Below are 13508 nucleotides of genomic sequence, written 5' to 3' on the forward strand. Positions count from 1 at the left end.
GCGGACGCGTGCGTCAGAGGCTGTGCTCGGACTTCGTAAATAGCACAAACTGTCTTCTCGAACTCATTACCGGTGTAAACCAGCGGCGTAGGGCAGTTTGAGTTGGTGCTCCGTAATCTTTAAAAATGGTGGGCCTAATCACTGGTGTTCATTACGAGGTTGAGCGCTCTTTTTCATACGTTTATGAGCCATTTGGATATCCCTTTTTTGTGAACTGCACGTTCAACTCTCGTGGCCATGTTCTTTGGGTTGTCTCGTTGATTTGTAGGAGTAAGTACTTTATTGGGGATACAAACCCTTTGTCAGTTTTATGTGTTGAAAATACTGTCCTGTCACTCTGGTTGCCTCTTCGTTTCCTTAAAGGGAGTTTTTTTAGGAGAATAGAGGTTTGTTATTTTGTCTTTTTAAATGTAGTCACATTTATGGACCTTTTCAAATATTACTAATGCTGTTTATGTTATCTTCTGGGCTCTTGCTCCTGTCTGTTCCAATTTCACAGGATATTTAAACAGGATATTTAAAAAGTGTCTTAGAGTCCCCAAGGAGACTAAAAAAGGGGAGGGTGTTAGGGGTGACAGAACAGCAGCTAATAAATGTAGAAGGAAGGATAGAATTTAGATTGCAGCCATCAGTTTAACAGTTTATTCAGATGAGGGTCATCAATGGATGTTAAAACCTTTGGGTGATAATTTATGGGAAAACGGGATGGTTTCAGGATTTCAAAGTAACACTCTACTTGTTCATTACATTGAGAAAGCTCCTTTTACAATGATGGATGCCAGAATTAACCAAGTGATCAAATTTAGCATCACCAGAATGAAACAAACTGCAGTGATGTCAAGTGTGGTAGACAGAAAGCATCAGCTGTGTATCGTGTTTGCCAAAAGCATTTAACCTGTATCTGAAGGGAACAATGAGACAAATCCAGAATGTGGACAGTCTGTAAAATAACGGGCCTGGCATTTTCAAAAATGTCAAATAACAGAAAAACCAGAGGGTCTACTGAAGCTAAGAGGACACTAAAGAGATAGTTCAGCGTAAATGTAATTTGTGAACTTTGATTGGAACCTGGATTGGAGCGGGGGTGGGGTGGGGCAGCCATTGGGATAACTGGAGAAATTTAAAATTAGAGCACATTAAAAGAAAAAAGAAAAAATAGAGCACATATTAGAGTACATTATGTCCATGATGGGTTTCTTTGGTTGGTTAATGATATCCTGGGTATGTAGAAGATCTTATTCCTAGGAGAAACGTGATAAAAGACGTGTCTGCAATTTACTTTCAAATAATGACACAAAGGAAATAAATATGTAGAAAGATAAAACTAGTGTGACAAAAGGTTAACAGTTGAATCTAGGTGAAGGTTGTATGGGATTCTTTTGTACAGCTCTCTGCATTCCTGTAGGTTTGACAGTTTTCAAAATAGTGTAAAAGGTGAGAGTAAGTCTTGTCTATTCTGGGCTTTTTTATGGCCACATATAATATTTAGAATTGGTTTGTCAAGTTGCACAGAAAAATTTAAAAATCTCTAGGTGTTTTGATTGGGATAGCCTTGCATCTCTGTAGATCGGTTTGGGGAGAATTGACACCTTTACGGTAGTCACTTTTCTAGTTTATATTCTACCATTGATTGAGGCCTTTTAAGTTTTCTCCAATAATATTTTATAGTTTTATTTATAAACATCATATACATACCTTGTTACATTTATGTCTTATCTATTTCTGTTGCTATTGTAAATGAAATCTTTAAAGTTTTATTTTCTGTTGTTACGGAGAAATGCAGCTGAGGTGTATACCGACATAGCAACACTGCCGTGCACACTCAGTAATTTTAATAATTTATCTGTAGACTCGGATTTCTACACCATCATATCCACAAATAATGATGATTGTATTTATCCCTTTCCAAATCTTATATATAACATTTTGTTTTCCTCATCTCAGTGTATTGACTAGGAAGAATGGTGTGGAATCGAATGTCTTGTTCCCCGCCCCCCCCCATCTCAAGGGGAAGCTGTCACCCTTCACTTCTTTTTTTTTTAAAGATTTTATTTATTTATTTGAGAGAGAGAGAGAATGAGAGACAGAGAGCATGAGAGGGAGGAGGGTCAGAGGAGGGAGCCCGATGCGGGACTCGATCCCGGGACTCCAGGATCATGACCTGAGCCGAAGGCAGTCGCTTAACCAACTGAGCCACCCAGGCACCCCATGTAACCCTTCACTTCTGAGTCTGATGTGGACTGAAGAATTTTTTTTTTTTTGAAGATTTTATTTATTTATTTGACAGAGAGACAGTGAGAGAGGGAACACAAGCAGGGGGAGTGGGAGAGGGAGAAGCAGGCTTCCCGCGGAGCAGGGAGCCCGATGCGGGGCTCGATCCCAGGACCCCGGGATCATGACCTGAGCCGAAGGCAGACGCTTAACGACTGAGCCACCCAGGCGCCCCTGACGTGGACTGAAGAATTTTTGTCGGTACTCTCTGTCGTCTTGTGGGAAGTTTTCTTCTTCTTCTTTTTTTTTTTTTTTTAAGATTTTTATTTATTTATTGAGAGAGAGAGAGCATGAGAGGGAGGAGGGTCAGAGAGCGAAGCAGACCCCCTACTGAGCAGGGAGCCCGATGTGGGGCTCGATCCCAGGACCAAATGGATTTGGAATTGAAGAAAACTTTCTCTGAATGAAGGTGATAATTTTATTCTTCCTTTGTTTTGCTAATGGGATAAATTATAGTTTTTTCCTTTTTTATTGGAGTATTGTTAACATAGGTGTTATATTAGTTTCACATGTACATAGGTGTTATATTAGTTTCACATGTACAATACAATGATTCAACAGTTCTGTAAATTTCTCAGTGCTCATCAAGATAAGTGTATTCTTACATAGTTTGATTTTTTTAAAATAATATTTTTATTTATTTGAAAGACAGCAAGAGCGAGAGACGGAACACAAGCAGGGGGAGTGGGAGAGGGAGAAGCAGACTCCCAGCTGAGCAGGGAGCCTGATGCGGGGCTCGATCCCAGGACCCTGGGATCATGACCTGAGCCGAAGGCAGATGCTTAACGACTGAGCCACCCAGGCGCCCCTACATAGTTTGATTTTTGCATATAATCTTATCTTGTATTCCTGGAATAAACCTTGACTCATTTGTCTTCTATTAAAATGTTGGATGGATCTGATTTGTTTGGGATTTTTGTATCCATGTTTATGAATGAGATTGGCCTATAATGCCCTTTTTATGTAATGTTTTTGTCAGGTTTTAACATCAACATAATATTGGCCTCAAAAAACAAGTTGGGAAGTAACTTTCCTTTTTCAGTTTTCCCCTAGAGTTTGTATGAGATTGGCATTATTTCTTCTTTAAGTGTTTGGTAGAATTTACTGATGAAGTCATAAGGGCCTGGCATTCTTTATAAGAAAGTTTTCGACTATGAATTCTGTAATAGTTCTATCTTGCGCCACTTTCGATAAGTTGTATCGTTCTAGGAATTTGTCTCTTTCATGTTCAAGTTCAGTTATTTCCATCAAATTGTTCATAATATGCCCATTTAATCTTTTTTTTTTTTAAGAGGGTGGGTGTGCATAAGTGGGGGAGGGGCAGAGGGAGAGGGAGAGAGAGAATCTCAAGCAGACTCCCACTCAGTGTGTAGCCCACCTGGGGTGGGGGCAGGTTGATCTCATGACCCTGAGCTCATGACCTGAGCCAAAATCAAGGGTCGGATATTCAACTACTGCGCCACCCAGGCGCCTATTTAATCTTTTTTAATGTTTTTAAGATCTGTAGTGTTAACCCTTTATCATTTCTGATGTTGCTTATTTCAAAGGTAAAAAGTCACTTTCACTTTTTTCTTGAATATTCTCACCAGATGCTTTTAAAAATTAATTTTAATAGCATTCTTAATAGATTTTATATATTTATTTGAAAGAGAGGGCATGTGTGCACGAGTAAGGGGGAGGGGCAGAGGGAGAGGGAGAAGCAGGCTCCCTGCTCTAGATCCCAGGACCCTGAGATCATGACCTGAGCTGAAGGCAGACGCTTAACTGACTGAGCCACTCAGGTGCCCCCAATTTTAATAGTATTTTCAAAGAACTAAATTTTTAAGTTTTGAGTTTAGTACTTTAACGGTCATTTAGTTTGAATTACTTTCATTTCCATTCTGATTTTTTTCTCAGAAAAGTATTTCTTAATTTCCAAACATAAGGAATTTTCTGTGCATGTATTTGGTATTCAGTTTTAGCTTAAATTGCACTGGGGTCAGAGAATACCATTCGTATGATTTAAGTTCTTTGAAATTTGTTGATATGACCTAGTGATAGTCAACTTTTGAACAGGTATAGGTGTGCTTAAAAGGAACGTATATTCAGAAGTGTTTGGGTTAATTAAAAAAATACTTTCATTAAGACAAATTTGTTTATTATGCTACTAGATTATATGTTCTAATTGACTTTCATCTATCAGTTACTGAAGTATATTAATTCTCCCACCACAGTTTATTTTTCTGTCTATTTTGTCAGTTTTTATTTTCTGAGGTTATGTTATTAAGGCATACTACTTTATTTTTTAAAATATTAACAAAATGTATTATTTGTTTCAGGGGTACAGGTCTGTGATTCATCAGTCTTACACAATACACAGCGCTCACCACAACACATACCCTCCCCAGTGTCCCGTCATCCAGCCGCTCCCCTCCTTCCCCGACACCGAGAGTCGGTCGCTTAACCAACTGTGCCACCCAGGCACCCCCTTTTGTGATTTTAAATGTTTTAGTTTACTTCATATATTTGGCTCTATGCTACACTTTGAGTGTCTGATGTGAAGCAATGGCCCAAATTCATCTTTTTGCATGTCCATTATTACCAACTATCCCAGCACGATTTGTTGAGGATTATTTTTTCCCCCAATAAATTGTCTTGACATCTTGACTGAAAACCAGCCGACCATAAATAAAAGGTTTTTACCTGGATTCTCAATGTTGTTCCATTGACCTGACCGCTACCCTTACGCCCGTACCACACTGTCTTGATTACTGTAGCTTTCTAGGATGTTTTGAAAAAAGGAAGAGTAAGTCCTCCCAGTTTGCTTTTTTAAAAAATCACGTGGACTATTCTGGGTTGTGTCCGTTTCCGTATAAGCTGCAGGGTCAGCTGCCAGTTTCTGCGGAGAATTGTCGGCGGGGAGTCTGGTGCCGACCGCACTGTGCCTGTTAGATCCGTCTGCGGAGGATTGTCGGCTGGGAGTCTGGTGCCGACCGCACTGTGCCTGTTAGATCCGTCTGCGGAGGATTCACGTCTTAACACTACTGATGAGCACAGATTCTCTTCCATGTATTTAGATCCTCTTTAATTTCCCTCAGTAATGTTTTATAGTTTTTGGTGTGTAATTTTGCATTTCTTCTGCTAAAACTGCTAAGTACTTTATATTCCTGCTATTTTGAATAGAATTACTTTTCTAATTTCCATTTTGCGTATCTCATTGTTAGAAATACGGTTGCCTTTTGTATATTCATCTTGAATTGTTGTGACCTTGCCAAACTTATTTTTAGTTGTGGGAGATCTTTTGAGACTTAAGGTTTTCTCTATACAGAATTATGTCATCTGAAAATAATGACAGTTGGACTTTGTACTTTCCTTTTTTTTTTTAAGGTTTTATTTATTTCTTTGACAGAGACAGAGCACAAGCAGGGTAAGGGCAGAGGGAGGGGAGAAGCAGACTCCCCGCAGAGCAGGGAGCCCGATGCGGGGCTCGATCCCAGGACCCTGAGATCATGACCTGAGCCGAAGGCAGACGCTTGACCGAATGAACCACCAGGCACCCTGGGTTTTTTACTTTCCAATCTGGATTCCATGCAGTTGAGTAAGAGAAGCCCCAAGAGACCGGCTGTGGGGCAGGTGCAGCAGGGAGACAGTAGCACTCAGGGTGTGAGGGTCAGGTCTGTAGAAGGATCTTAAGAAAGAGGACTGGACAGAGTAGATTACAGATGACATTTAGTGAATTACAGAAGTAATGATGCTAATTCATCAGCGGGATCTTTGTACATCTCTGTCGGTCTAGCCCTACAACTTCCTGTTCCACATTCATTAGCGAAAATGAGGCCTACTGATCCTGACTTTTGCCGCCTGGAGATGGAAGCCACTGTCCTGGCCTCTGCAGTGGAGCTCAGGTGCCCACTCAGACACGGGCCCGGCGTCCGAGTGTAGAGCGGATGCGGCCCTTCCCAGAGGTCGTGGGCACCACTTCATTCCTTCCCTTTTCAAATGAAATGAGTGCGAGGGCACTCAACTTACAAGACAGACTCCTGACAGGGAAAATTTCCAAGCTACGTGGAAACACCAAAGTACAGAAGAGCACGCTCTAGTGTTTAAAAGAAACCCAATTTATGTGCACTTTTATCTCCAGAATTCGGTAACAGAAGTTGCTTCTAGAAAAGGAGGCGAGAAAGGAAGCTGATTTCCATGATACATGGTTCTTTATGGTTTGAATATGGCTAAACAGTAGGAATAAAGGCGTATGGAAGCCGCCCAACGATCCAGCTGCAGGACAGCTCAGGTCAGTGGCCCTGTGTAGGGGGCTGAGAGGGGGAGGCAGGGGTGTGGGTAGAGAGCAGACTGGCAAACGTGTGTAGGAGCTCAAACAGGAGGTGACGGGTGTGACAGCAGTCCACGAGGATGGAGAGGACAACGGGCTTTGACTCTTGTGAAGATAGAGCTGAAGACCTGACCGTCCATGGTGGTGGCATGTCAGGGTTTGGAACAGGCCTCCAGCCTCCCGAAGCTGGGGGCTGATGGAGCAGGTGCTGTAGGGTGGGGATCTGGACCCCAGGCCAGCTGACCTGACTGAGGACTGGGTCGGGGCGAAGGTCGGGTTCTGAGAGGGAGCCTTGAGGCGTTTTGAGCATGGGGGAAGCTCCTCCCTTTGCAGCGAAAACGCCGATGCACGTCCACAGACCGTCTCCCTTGTGGCCAGTTTTCAGATAAAGCGCTATAAAATCAAGTCCAAGATGGTAGCGGCCGACCACTGAAGGAGTACCGCCCATGTGTGAGGCACTTTACACACACTGTGATTCAGTGCTCACAAACGGCCCAAAAGTTCGATCAGGTGACACAGGGCAGGACGGGGGCTGCGGGGCCCCAAGACGGCTGGTAAGTGGCAGCTGGGGCGCAGACTCGGCCTCGAGCGCTACAATGGGGGTAGGACAGGGAATTCAATGCCACGGAAATTGATTGGAGTCACTATTTTCTCAAATCTCCCCAAGCTGGCATGCACACGTGCATGAAGGAGGGGCTCCCTCCATCCGTCCGTAGTACTTGGGCCCCTGCAGAGGCGACCGTGGGAGCCAGCGGACCCGCGTGGGAGGGAGAACTTAAGGGGCAAATTCGATCTCCTGACCTGAATCAAGTCTGGAAATAGAACTAGTGGAAATTTCTGCAGAATCTGGTCTCTTCAGACCCCTCGCAAGCTTGGGGTCTGGATGCTGGAGAAATTCAATTTGGCCAATCGAAGGCTCTTTCCATTTTATAAATCTAACACAACACTTTAAGAAAGATAATTTATTTAAGGGAAAGATCCATAATTACTTAAAACATGAAAACCCCACCTAATAAACTAGTTTCAGGAACAAGAGGACATCTCAGGCCACTACCGTCAGTCTTCACCGAAGGCTGGCAGCTGACTCGTCCTGGCCACATCCCGTCTGACTGGGTCCAGGACAGGCAATGTCCCGTCTTCCAGGCGGGCCGTGACCGCGGCTTAAAGGTAGGCGCAGAGCCGCTCCAGCTGCCCGGGGTTCGCGTTACTCAGGAACAGCAGCTCCTTCTTCCCTTCTTGTGTCTGAGCTAAAGCGGGGGAGACGCACACAGCTCGCAGCCCTGTCTGCAGCACTGTGCTGCCCAGAAACTTCTGTGCTCAGAGGCTGCGTGCTCCACATGGGGCTGGAATGTCACGACCACTGCCGAGAGACCGCGCTTCTAAACCCGTTCTCCCAGCAAACCATTCCTTTTTCTGTCTCTCTTCCTCTGTAATCTAGCATCTGTCTCTCGCTCTGTTCCAAGAACATCTTCTGGACTCTCGGACTTTGTCAAATGCCAACCCCCTCCGAAATCTCTGCACTGGGCCTCCCGGCCCACCACGTGCTGAGGCTGCTTTCTACTCCTCCCTCTGGTCTTCGAACGACCCCCTCCCACGGCAGCTAGCTCGCTCTCACCCAGCGACAGAACCACCTCGGCCTCTCCTCCGCTCGCCTGCGCCGGGGGCGGGGGGCAAGGCGGCAGCGCACGGCCCGAGGCGCTCGTGTCTGCGGACCGGGACAGCCGAGCGAGGGGCTGGCCTCTCACGTGCACGGGGCTGGGCTTCCAGCACGAGCATCTCATCCGACGTGAGAATTTGGGAAGAGATGCGCTGTCTTGTAACCACCCCCGCCCCCCCCACCTTTCCTACCGCCTCACCGGCCAGAGAGAAGTCAAGACAAAGGGAGAAAGAGAGACAGGGCAGGCTGCTGCCGCAGGAGATCAGGCTCTGATTCGGTGAGACAACACAAAGCCCGGACGGAAAGTTCTATGACCGACCTTTCTCATGTTGAAGCCAGCTGTTCTCCAGATAATACTGAACACAGCTTTCAAACTCCTCTGGGCTGTAGTTGGAGACCAGGATGGGAATAAAGGGGTCCAAGGCATCAAATCCTTCCTGGAGAAGGAAGAAGATTCGTTAAGTGACGAGTCAGCAGACAGAGTGGCCTGACTTACTAAACACTTTCCTTCCCCGCTGCTCCTCGCGCTCTGGCCAGCCTGCCGTGCACGCGCGCCACACCGGGCTGTCCTTGTGCGACACGTAATGCCCGCTGGGGGCGCCACCTGTCCGTGTGCGGACACAGTTGCGATTCTGATTTTCACAGTTCTGACTTCAACAGTCAACAACCACTTTGACGGTTCATAAACTCAAAAACAGAAACAAAATGAACAAGGGTGGCCATAAAGACCCATTAAATGGAACATACAATGAAACAAAAGAATCCACCAAACCGTATTTCAATTTTCAAACACAATACTGAAGGGACAAGGGACCTGAGTTCACTTCTGAACAGAGCACCTGGACGGAAGACGCTGCCAAGAAAGACAAAAACCGCGCCACGCAAATACTGAGCTCTCGTCTGCAGCGTCGTTTGCACGAGCCTGGGGCTAGCGGCTGGGGACCGACTCGCCCTGTGGGCTCCGACGGCGTTCGTCCCGCTGGAGAGAAGGCTCCCGCACACGGGAAGGGGGGCGGAGGTGAGGCCGCACTGCTGGCCGGGATCAGTCTGCACTCACGGGTTTTTCACAGGAATTGGGAAATGCAGAGATGTGCGTGGGTGTGGATGTGCAGACACGTGCACACAGCACATGGACGTGCGTGCATGCAGGCGTGAATACTGCATCTGTTCTCAGCCTGCGCTGGGGGCCTACGGGAAGTGACACCCCAGCAGCAGTGAGCACACCGAGCACTCGGGTCCTGGAATCTAAAATCCAGCCCATGCTCAAGAGGTGGGGAATTCGGTTCCACCTCTGGAAGAAGGGAGCATATTTTAAACATTTTGTTTAAAAGTGAGCTCCAGGGACGCCTGGGTGGCTCAGTCGGTTAAGTATCTGCCTTCGGCTCAGGTCATGATCCCAGGGTCCTGGGATCGAGTCCCCTACTGGGCTCCCTGCTCAGCAGGGAGTCTGCTTCTCCCTCTGCCTGATGCCCGCCCCCCGCAACGCTTGTGCATGCTCTGTCAATTAAATAAATAAAATCTTCAAATAAATAAGTAGATAAAATAAAAGTAGGCTCCACACCCAAGGTGGAGTTTGACCTCATGACCTTGAGATCAAGAGTCGCACGCTCCACCGACTGAGCCGGCCAGGGCCCCTCCCCGCCCCGGGACCTGGTATGCACATACCACTCTCCTCCACAGTGAACCAGGGCTGCCTGCGGAGTGGCTGATTCTAGGCCTGGGGCATGGAAAGTACAAGATGAGTGGGGAACATCTGTATTCCTTGCCAACTAGAGAGCAGGGGCTCAAGAATGATGGGGGCGTGTGAAGAGGACACAGAAGCCAGTTCGAAGGGGCGTCTGCTGGCCAAATCTGGAATAATTTCAGCACCAAAACAGAGATCGATAGTAAAGGTTTAGAACTCATGAAAGAGGAGTCTGCATGTCCACAATGAAACAAGTAACTGTAAGGGGAAGGAACGTTCTCACATGTAACAATGCCAACCGACATACACGCAGAAGAAATGAGGGAGCTGGAAAATACCATCCTGCAAGTATCACAGCCGGGTTTAGGGAAGAATCACAGATGGACGCTCCGACCAGTAAGGGGCATGTGAGGAGTAACAGGATAGTTACGCAGCCTCAGCGTGAGCCTCCACAGTGACTTTACCGAGGACACAGCACATGGACGGCACCTGAACCAAGTGTTCAGACTTCACTGTGGCGGCTGCTAGGAGAGACACCAACCGGCGAAGTCACCGGACAACCCACAAAACCACCCACGGCTGGCAGGTACTCTTCAAGAAAAGGTTGTAAGAGACAAAGACTGAGGTGCTGTCCCAGAGTGAAGGGACCGAAGAACCAGGACAATCAAGTGGGACGTGTGATCCAGGACTGTTTCTGTGAAGGACACTAGGAGACCTGGAAAGATCACAGCCCGTTCTCAAGATAAGTTCCCAGAATTATATCGATGCCAGCTCCCTGATTTTGATAATTCTGCTGTGGTTATGTATTTAGAATGTCTTCGATTTTAGGAAATACACATTATTTAGAAGCAGGCAGCATGTCTCAGGTAATTGTTACATAATTCAGGGAAAAAAGTAGATGGAAAAGAATAAAACCAATATAGAAAAGCGTTAACACTTTAGGAATCTGGATGAAGTCATACAGGAATACGATTTTTCTCCAAGTCTATAATTATGTCTTAAAAAAAAAAAACAAGTAACAAAAAAACCTCTTCAGACAGAATGACCATCTAAGGGGAACCAGATTTTCTGATGATCGGACCTTTCCCAGCAGCTCCTGGGGCAGATAGGCCTTCCGCGGTTTAAAGAGGGACCCAGTCTGGCTCAGCGTCAACACAATGGCGCCTCCGTGCTGAAAGAGAGGACAAAAGGCCAAATGAGAAAAAGGTGGGAAACATAGAAAAATGCATTTTAGTCATCTGTAGATTTTCAGTCCAGGTAGATGGCAACTAAATAGGTTATTAGTCCTGGATTCGGCTCTGACCACAAACTGCTACATGATCTCACATTGATAAAAATCTTTTCCAAAGTTGATAAGATACAAAAACACTCTGAACTGCCAAGTAAAATTGTGCCAATACTTAAATACAATGGCTACTTCCCAATCCAGTGGGAAGATCAGAAACCAAATACATAAGACTTTATTTATTTTTAAAGATTTATTTGACAGAGAGAGACACAGCGAGAGGGAACACAAGCAGGGGGAGTAGGAGAGGGAGAAGCAGGCTTCCTGCGGAGCAGGGAGCCCGATGCAGGGCTCGATCCCAGGACCCCGGGACCATGACCTGAGCTGAAGGCAGACGCTTAACGACTGAGCCCCCCAGGCGCCCCTAAATACAGAGACTTTAAATGAAGAACCTTCTGTCCCTAAACTCTGAGACTGACGAGTAGTGGGCGTCCCGCACACTCACCCAGTCGTTTCTCACCATCTTCCTCAGGCCGTGCACGAGCGCCAGCTCCTCGGGGGCCATCTGCGCGCCGCCAGCGCCGGGGAGGGACAGAGGTCAGGCCGAGCTGCGCCTGGACGCTCCCCTGGCACAAACGACTGGCAACAACTCGAGCAGCCTCTGAGAGGGGAGGGCTGCCAGCCGCGGCCCCCACCCCCCCCCCCCCCCCCCCTGTTTCGGATGAAAACCAGTCACTGAGGGAGAGCACACCCCCTCCCGACAGCGCGGCTCTCTCGGGCCCGAGGCCAGGTGCTCCAGCCCCCACACTGCAGAAACCAGTCACCTAGCCTCCTTCTGAAGATAGAGCGGCAAGGAAAACGGACAACACACAGCTTCTGCTGCGGGGGTTCTTTTCCAAATACCCGCCTTGAGTTTTCAGTGGACGGGGGGCCCCACACCCCCCTCTCCCCCAGGTGCCATTTTTATGCTACATCTTCATTCACACGCTCCTAAGGCAAGAAAATCTGCACGGGCTCCGAGGCCACGTCCCGGCCCACACGCACGGCGGCACCAGAGGTCAGCTTCCTACCGGGCTCTTATCTTCTCTCCTCAGCGTGGTCCTTCCCCAGAGAGCATTGACGCCGTCCACCGCCACCAGGAGGCGGAATGCCCCCGAACCGCTCTGACTCTTGAGCTCTTTGAGAACGATCCCAACGGCATCCGTGGCATTCTTCACCCGCGTCAGGCCCTGCAGGGAAGAGAGGCAGGGGCTTGCGGGCCCAGGGGACGCCTCCTCTGGAACGACACGGTACCCATCCCGTGTCTTCTTTATACCTGTTCAACCACTTCTCCCAGAGGACGGCCTTTCTCAGTGCTTTCTCGCTTATTCCAGACGTACTTCTCCTGAACTTTTATCTAAAAACAAAAATAAAAACCACAGAAAGGCTGTTTAGACTAAAGATGAACCCATCCCTAGCTGAGAAGGTAGGAGGATAAGGTTGTTAGGAGTCAGTTTTAATCTGTTTTTCAAGCCACGTGAGAGACTCCAGTAGAGAAGTGAATGCTTTCTAGCCCTTTCCTGCCTACGGCGTAAGAACAAAACCAGTGACGCATTCTGACTAGAAAGGTCCGGGATGAGGCCTGGGCATCCACAGGTTTAAGCTCCCAGGTGACTCTGATTTATATCCAGAGTTGAAAACTCCTGGCCTGGAGACTGTATCCAAGAATCACCAGAGCAAAGAATAACTTTACCCTTACATTTCTGATTGCATGGAAACCTTATCTGGAGAAAATTCTATGGCTGGAAATGTGCTTTAGAGGATTTGAGGCTGTAGCTTGGGGCAAGTCAGTGGATCCACGTGGCCTGGACTTGGCTGCTGGGAAGCCCCTCACTGCTTTGGGGACGGCTTCCTTCGCGGCTTTAGTTCGCACAGAGGAGCGAGTTCCAGGTCGTGCCGCACTGTGCGTAAGACAGAGGAGAGAAGCACACAACGGCCTAGCGATCCCAGCTACGATACTAGCTTTCCACAGTCCACCGTGCTCGAGGCACAAAGATGAAGTCTATTTAAGGACCGTCCAGCATCAGACTTCTGGGAGTCTAGTCACCTGACTCAAGAAACGCTCGTTCGCGGTCTTGAAGTCCTTCAGCCAGCTCGAAGCCTCCACAGGCTGGTCGAAGCGCAGCTTGTTGTAGGCCGACTGCAGGAGACCCCGGCAGTTCTTCACCCAAAGGTGAGCTAAAAAAAACAAACCAGGAAGGAAACCAGGCGGGAACTGACGGTATTCAACTCAGAACACTCTGGGCCTCTTTATGTTATGTGTTCGCTTCCCACACACTGACTCCTGAGCGACAAGGGGCGAGGGACCCCGACCCCGACGTTC

At 47.4% G+C, this 13508-nt stretch overlaps 1 protein-coding gene across 5 annotated transcripts in view; it reads right to left on the bottom strand.

Moving 5' to 3' along the window:
- Nucleotides 1–5736: 5736 nt before the first annotated feature.
- DAP3 (death associated protein 3) overlaps nucleotides 5737–13508 on the bottom strand; it is a 35790-nt gene continuing 28018 nt past the window's right edge. For 4 of the 5 annotated variants that reach the window (XM_032398303.1, XM_032398299.1, XM_032398300.1 and 1 more), the window contains 7 exons: nucleotides 13233–13363; nucleotides 12462–12542; nucleotides 12217–12375; nucleotides 11652–11711; nucleotides 11003–11092; nucleotides 8557–8674; nucleotides 5737–7827 (listed from right to left, as the gene is read on the bottom strand). In XM_032398303.1, coding sequence (XP_032254194.1) covers nucleotides 7742–7827; nucleotides 8557–8674; nucleotides 11003–11092; nucleotides 11652–11711; nucleotides 12217–12375; nucleotides 12462–12542; nucleotides 13233–13363 — 725 coding nt within the window. In that variant the 3' untranslated portion in view covers nucleotides 5737–7741. The remainder of the gene's footprint in view (nucleotides 7828–8556; nucleotides 8675–11002; nucleotides 11093–11651; nucleotides 11712–12216; nucleotides 12376–12461; nucleotides 12543–13232; nucleotides 13364–13508) is intronic. The other variant, XM_032398301.1, reaches the window with a different exon arrangement.

Source organism: Phoca vitulina, unplaced genomic scaffold, assembly GCF_004348235.1.
Source record: "Phoca vitulina isolate PV1807 unplaced genomic scaffold, GSC_HSeal_1.0 scaffold115, whole genome shotgun sequence".
NCBI classification, from domain to species: Eukaryota; Metazoa; Chordata; class Mammalia; order Carnivora; family Phocidae; genus Phoca; species Phoca vitulina.